At 40.8% G+C, this 7,246-nt stretch overlaps 1 protein-coding gene across 9 annotated transcripts in view; it reads right to left on the bottom strand.

The window, feature by feature from the left end:
* Positions 1-1,019: 1,019 nt before the first annotated feature.
* The window catches only part of COBL (cordon-bleu WH2 repeat protein), a 276,558-nt gene continuing 270,331 nt past the window's right edge, over positions 1,020-7,246 (bottom strand). For all 9 annotated transcript variants that reach the window (XM_025206108.1, XM_025206104.1, XM_025206105.1 and 6 more), the window contains one exon: positions 1,020-2,359. In XM_025206108.1, the coding sequence (XP_025061893.1) occupies positions 2,342-2,359 (18 nt within the window). In that variant the 3' untranslated portion in view covers positions 1,020-2,341. The remainder of the gene's footprint in view (positions 2,360-7,246) is intronic.

The raw sequence follows: 7,246 nt of genomic DNA, 5'->3' as shown, positions 1-7,246 counted from the left end.
GTGAAGACCCAGAGAGAGGGCTGCAGGGTTGTGAAGACCCAGAGAGAGAGCTGCAGGGTTGTGAAGACCCAGAGAGTGGGCTGCAGGCTTGTGAAAGCCCAAAGAGAGGGCAACAAGATCGTGAGGGCCCAGAGAGAGGGTAACAATACCGAAAGGCCCAGAGAGAGGGCGATGACATTGGAAAGGCACAGAGGGAGAACAACCATAGCTAGGGCAGTAGGGACCAAGCCTACTGCCCTACTGTTGCTAGGGGTACAAGAAAGGAGCCTATCAGTCAGATAGGAGCGTGGGGTGTATCTTGGGCACACACAGAGGGCACGGTGGTGGTGGTGGTTTTCTTGCGTTTGTCTTTTGTGTTTCCCCGTACTGGAAGGGGTTGAGGCGGAGGGAAGCGAGAAAAGTGGAACAAGGATCTGTACGCTTGTAGATTGAAAGTCACTCGGGGTGCACAAGATCGGCCGCAGGATCTACAGTGACCTGCCAGGCTGGGTAAAGGGCGAGGTAGAGGGGAGGTGGAGCCTCGCGGAAGACCACTGAAGGGGACGAGTGGCCAGCGAGGGTAATCGCGCAGTACTGAGCTCCCCACACTGAAGAAGATTCAAAGTCATGGCAGGCAAGAAGGGGGTGATCTGCGTCGCGTGTGAAGACCTCCTCGTAAGACCACCTGCGACAGCAGGGCGGATCCCGGTGAGCACCCGAACCAGAGAGGCACAGAGCAAGATGTTCGAGGCCAGGCGGGCACAGACCACATTATGGCGGGGATGGGCCTGGCCGAATCTCCGAATCAGATTCGGCCGAATCGATTCTGGATAGTTATTCAAATCAGCTAATCGAATCACTGTCCCCCGAACTGGCCGAATCCGAAGCGAATACTAGCTGCTTTGCACAGGCCTACCTTTTTCTAGCTTGATCCAATATATATGAAGAAATGGAACACAACGCAACACACTGCTGTTGTCTTTTATCTACAACTAGTATGTTCTGTAATTGCAAAATGTTAGGTACAGGACTCCTGCAGATCTTGTAACATTTTTTTATTTGTGGCACTAACAGGTATCAGTATTTTACAATATATAATATACAGTAACTAAGTGCAGGTGGCTATATAGTCTCTCTCCTTTTTAACATTACATTACACAACTATGTTTTTAAATCCCAGCTCTGAAAAAAAACCAAGCAACTTCCATTCCGGTCTGGTAATTATAAAAAATTTAAATGTACAAACTTTCACTTCCTCAGTTTCATTACAATATAGGAAATATGAAAAAAGACAATTTGATTTGTCCTTTTTAAGTTATCATTTAAATTTAACAAAATATTTTAAAAATATATACAACGACAACTACGAAAGTAGTTAATATTTTTAAAATCTACTACTATAAATACCTGTGAAGCGGGGTGCTACAGCCATGAAGAATGAGAGGGACCAGATTATACTCAATTTATACCAGCTTGGGGACTTAGTCCTGTTCTTACAGATGTGAGTGAACACTGCTGCATTTGGGTGGGCATGAAGGACTCCCATATTTTTTGAATCTCTAAGCAGCATTTTAAAACCTCACAGTCCTTGCTGTAGATGAAGGTCCCTTTATTCTTAATTTAATCTTTCAATGTTGGAAGAACATCACAAATGTTACTAGGGTTCAGTATATCTCTGCAAGTTAGTATCTATACGTCATATATCCCATAAGTAACTTCTCAATAGTACACCACCTCAAATTCAGTATTGACTACGTGTATAGTGAATGTTCTAGAAAAAGAGTTCACCTAATTAGAAAAAAACAGTGACTTCAGTATATGGCAATTAAGGCCTTTCAGAATGTACCATAACTTTTTTCTTGTGATTATTTTTTATGGATCTTTATTCTACTTTGTCCCCCTTACTGCTTATAACCGTCTTCCAAATCAAAGAGCAAGAAGCAAATAAATGTTTGAAACAGTTACATATTTTAAAACAACTTCAAAATGAATGAGTGTTACATTTCAGAGAGCTAGCAAAAAGTCTTTTAATTTAGCCCATAAACATAATTAAGTATTAAAGCAGGACTACACAGTGTTTATATTCTTATTAACCTGCCAACAAGAATGGTTTATTGGCAAATTTAAATATTCAGAGGCAAAATGCAGTTTCTTGGCACAGTAGCTGTGCAGCAAAGCAACATATTTTTTCCCTTAGAACTATTATGCAGGAACAAACAGAAAATTAACTGCAACTTATTTTGGCCTGTAGACAGGGGAATAAACTGAACTTCTTGATGTTCTTTGCCACTTCAGTCCTTGAATTATGATCATGGGATCATGTGGGGTTATATTTTCCAATTACTTGTTCTTTATCCACGATTCAAACTAGCAGAGGGACCTATAACAAAGAAAAGCAAATAATAATCATTCAAGATATTTTTAAACTTCCAACTGCTGACTTTACTAACCAAACATTCTCTTGTGGGGCTATTTTATTATTATTTTTAAATCACCTCTCTTTATTAGAGCCAAGCAAATAGACTGCATTGAGTAATCCACAGTGTGAATTTCATGCCTTTTCCTTTATGTGGACTACGTGTGGTCAGATCAAGATTTCTCCGTCAGCTTGGTGGATTTCTACGTCTTCATTTACTTGATGAATTTCTCCATGGATTTATTTAACATTGGATTGATCACAAATGCTGATCATGTGTATTCAATGCTGAGCAGTGAAAATATAAGCTGTATTGGTTAGTTGTGATAGGTCACAAGAACGAGTTTTTTCCTTCCCTGGTTAGATGCGGAGAACTCCCATAGGCTCAAATACAGGAAAACACTTAAACATATGCTTATGGTTCATCCCTAGTCATAAAAACACTAAAGCATATGCTTAACTCTAAACACGTGTTTAAGTGCTTTTCTGAAATAGGGATGTTTCCTGAACCAGGGCCAATGAAAAGGCCCCGACCTTCAGAAATATGACCCAGAAATTACTGTCTGTGATATAACACCTAATACACACACACACACACACACACACACACACACACACTTTTAAAAATAGAGGTCATATGGATGCAGTTATGCTGATGTGAAAATAGTGTTTTGCTCAGTAATAGCAATAGAGAACTTGGCCCTAGATAGGCAGGAATATCTTTTAATTTCATTTCTAATGTCAGTAGAATTATCTTATTCCTTTTGTCTATGCTGTGATCACTTTTTTTTTCTTTTTCTTTTTCTGAAAGCCAAGAGTTAAAATAATGCACGTGCTTCTGTCTGTAGTCTGTCATCTGTACTGGTAAGCTTTTCCTTCAAACAGAAGAGAGCCTGCATTTCATTTACAAAGAATGATTCCTTGGTGTATATGACAGGAGGGAAACTAAATATTTAGCACCAAAATTCAGTCAGGATCCATATGGTGCCCTCTATCTGCCTACATAAGTCTCAGGTGAAGTCAACTGAAGCCACATGCACAGAATGAGAAACAACATGGCCTATTTATTTCTAAAAAACTGACAGCACCCTGCGTACATGTGCAAAGCCATGAGAAGAAGCATTATAACATAGACAGAACATTCTATGTGGGAAAAAACAAATCTTGCATTAAAAAGCTATAAAATTAAATATGCTTTAAAACCAGGTTTTAATCAAACAGGTTGTATGCTACATGTTGACTTTGGAAATGTGAATGTCACTCTGCTTCCTGCAGTCTTTTCATTGCACGTAATAAAGTAAACCCTCTGCTTATGAAAGCTTATGCCATACATCTCTGACTTATTCTACAAGGTACCAATCTACCCTGCCTTCCGCCAGACTTAAGACTAATATAGCTAATGACCTCTCTCACCATGCACAGTGACAAAGCAACTATTAAAAAAAAAAAAAGATCTTTGCCAAAAGGATCACAGAACTCAGGGAAATGGATCAAAACCAAGGAGGAAACATATACAGATAGTGTCTTGCTTGTGCTTGACTGTTCCCGCAAGTCCCTAAAATGACATTACTTTGCCTGGCATTCTCTGGGTGATGAGAGCAAAGCCTCTTTGCTGCAGCCCTTAAATATTAAGGCAGTTGGTATTAGCCTGCAGCAGCCTTCCTCTTCCCTTCCTGCACCATGGATCTTTATTCTCCAGGTTCTGAGTCTGGAACAAACAGATCTGTAACCAGCATTGAGGTCAAGCAGCTGCCTCTTCTCAGCTATGATCAGTGCTTGAGTGGTTGTTGGAATGCTTCTTATTTAGGTGAGTGCATTCCTTTCCTGCTTGCCTTTCCTTACATACGCACCATATTCACACACACATACCCACCCAACACACACCCCTATAATCTCAAGAAAGTCATCTCCTCTTTTACCACCTGATCTACTAATCATATTATTTGCCAACAGGACCTTTTAATTCTAGAGTACTCCAAGAAGAGCGGCAGAAAGACACAGAATTTAAACATCTAAATTGCTTACAACACTGCACTACAACAGTGTAATCAAAAGCTAATCAAGGGCTTGACATGGAATTATGGGGTCTTCTTGGGTAAATGGCTGCCTGGGAACACAGGAGACTGGACTTGATGGTCCAGTATGTCCCTTCTAGTAACAAAAAACATTAGCAAGGCAGCCCCAAAACAAGCCGTGTCCTCACATAGTTCCATCTGGTTTTCTGATAAACAAAGCAAAATGAAGCAAGTGGGCAGACCACTGCAGCCCCAGTAGCACAAAATCCACCTACAACCTGTCTTTACGAACAAGAGGCCCAGAAGCAGACTGAGGCTGCAGTGGTAAAGGAAGCATATTGGAGCTCTTCCACAAAGACAGCCTCAGGTAAATCTCAGCCAGCAGAACTATTCTTTGCAGAGAACCTGTTAATCAGCTAAGAGTGCCTATCTCTTGACTGATAAAAGGCAGTAATTCCCAGCCTTCACAGGCTCAAGGGCAACGATACCGAGCAAGTAACACGTAGCTGGCAACATCATACTTTGCTCTCCCTGTCAATTTCTGTTTTAATTTGTTAATTTCCAATGCCTACAAGCATCACTGGAGGGTCCCACAGACAATGCATTTCCTAAGAAGAGTGGATTGGAGACCACAGATACAAAGAAATATAAACACAAAGGGCTAACATGGGAAAAACCATCATCTGACTTCAAAAAGTTCACTAAATCAGAGCAGAGGTAGGCATGTCACCCAAGAACCATCCCCATCCCATGTGCCTTGAAGGAATTTAACTCAATTTCCCAAACAGAAGGAACAGAAAATTCAGACACAGTTCAGCCCACTAGTTAGGAAACTAACTTCTTCCTCACCACTTGACCCAGGCAAGTCTAGGGAAGAACCTCTGGCCTCAGGATGTCAACCAGGGTAACCAATGTCTCCTTCACAGTAAAGCCACCAACTAAACTGAAGAATACAGCATTAGAAAATGGAATCCAGACAAAGCAACCAGTTAAAGCTCCTGATGACTTTCTACTCCCTCTTTTTCTGGAAGGCATATCTAGAGGGTTAGGGAACCCTAACTTCAACAGCACTCATGTCTTCTTACATACTAGATGCCTCATCTTCTAGGTCCAGCGGAGCAGAAATCACAAGTGGTCCTACTGATGAATGTCCAGCCACTGGTGGTAGAGTAATAACAAATCTCCCTGTGCCCTTCACCACCATCTTTCTGATGATGCTAATGCTATGTGTAGAAAATGTTGGATTAACTGGAGCAGTACTGAGCCACAGTACAGTTATTCCTATTAAGCAGAACTCGACCAGATATGCAGGTAATTGTGCCTCACCACCATGCAAAGCTGCAAAAAAGGTACATACTCCTTTATCCTCCCTTTTAACTCATACAACCTACTGTCTGGAGAAATCATAAGATGCTACAAAATCATCTACCACCAATGTGCAGCTATCACATTCTCTTCCCCTCACTACACCTGCATTCTAAGCAAGGTGTCCGTATGTCAGGAAAAGAGCACCAGATGGAGAAGTACAAAAAACCAGAACTCTTGGTTCCAAAATGATACCTTTTATTAGACCAACTGGAAAAGTACACCCCAGATGGAAAAGAGCATTTGGCTTTAGTCTATTCCACAACACACAGAACTAATATCAATAGGAATTGGATGGAAGTCCCCTGAAAATGTGTAAATATTGTAGTCCTACCAACTGTCAAGGGTAACTGGGGCTTCTACTGCTAAAAAGACATGAGGCCATGCAGGATTTACCATTATTCCCGCATATGCAGACTGCCACAGCAGTAGCAATGAGGAATAGCTTATTCCATCTTGGGTGGAGCAAAAATTTGTTCCTTTTCATTTTGCAAAAGAGCTGTGGGTGAAGCACTCTTGGTCTCCCTGGTGTTAAGACTATTACAACAATACAGTCCACCCTAAGAATGCAATCACTATAATGTGGAAGTAGGTGTAACATCTGGCAAACTGTCTAACACATGACAAAGGGCACATGAAGAGCTTAGAACTGCCTTCATGGCCTGTCTGCCCACACACTACAGAATAGGTCCTGACCCTGATCTATAAACTTTAATGGACTGGGGCCAGGCTACTTTAATGGCTCTGGGGCCACAGAGACCACCAAAACTTCAAGAAGACAGCTAAAGTCCTCAGGGCTAATGCCGATGGAGGGATCTAGGTTTATTACTGGAATAATCAGAATCAGGTTCATGGCTATGGAACTCTTTGCTGGAAGAACTTGGGCTGACAATAATGCTGGCTGAGCTGAGACCTAATATGCTTTAAAAAGCACATCTCCAGGAAAAGTATGGATATAGAAAAAAATACATGCATAAGTTACCCTTGAACACCTAACAAAACTCTTCTTTAAGAAGGTGTAATGGAGACAGAAAATACTATATTTTCCACCCTTTTGTTTCTACAGAAGCCTGTTAGGTGTTTTCCTACCAAAGGTGTTTTATACATATCTAAAACAACATATCATGTAATTCTACCCATGTAAAAATAATCACACAATCTATTTTATTTTAGCATGCTGATGTAGTAAGACTCCTTAAAACACTAATTTGTTTGTGTAATTCTAAAGAATTTAAGCCTTATAAGAACTAGATGTTTTAAAGGCATAGTATCATTTGATAGTACAGTACTTTTGGTTTGTTTTATAAAGGGCAAGGCTAAACCATATACATATGCTTATGATTTGCATCAGATAAGTCACAAGGTGAGAAAGCTCCATCTGTGTTGGTAAATACCCAAGTCATTGGGCCAAAGTCCATCTAGCTTACTGCTGTGTAATACTGGAATAACTCAACTGAGGCCAATGGGCTCT

The sequence above is a fragment of the Alligator sinensis genome, unplaced genomic scaffold, assembly GCF_000455745.1.
Source record: "Alligator sinensis unplaced genomic scaffold, ASM45574v1 scaffold796_1, whole genome shotgun sequence".
NCBI classification, from domain to species: domain Eukaryota; kingdom Metazoa; phylum Chordata; order Crocodylia; family Alligatoridae; genus Alligator; species Alligator sinensis.
Note: the sequence above shows the minus strand (reverse complement) of the source record. Positions and strands in the feature narration are given on the sequence as shown.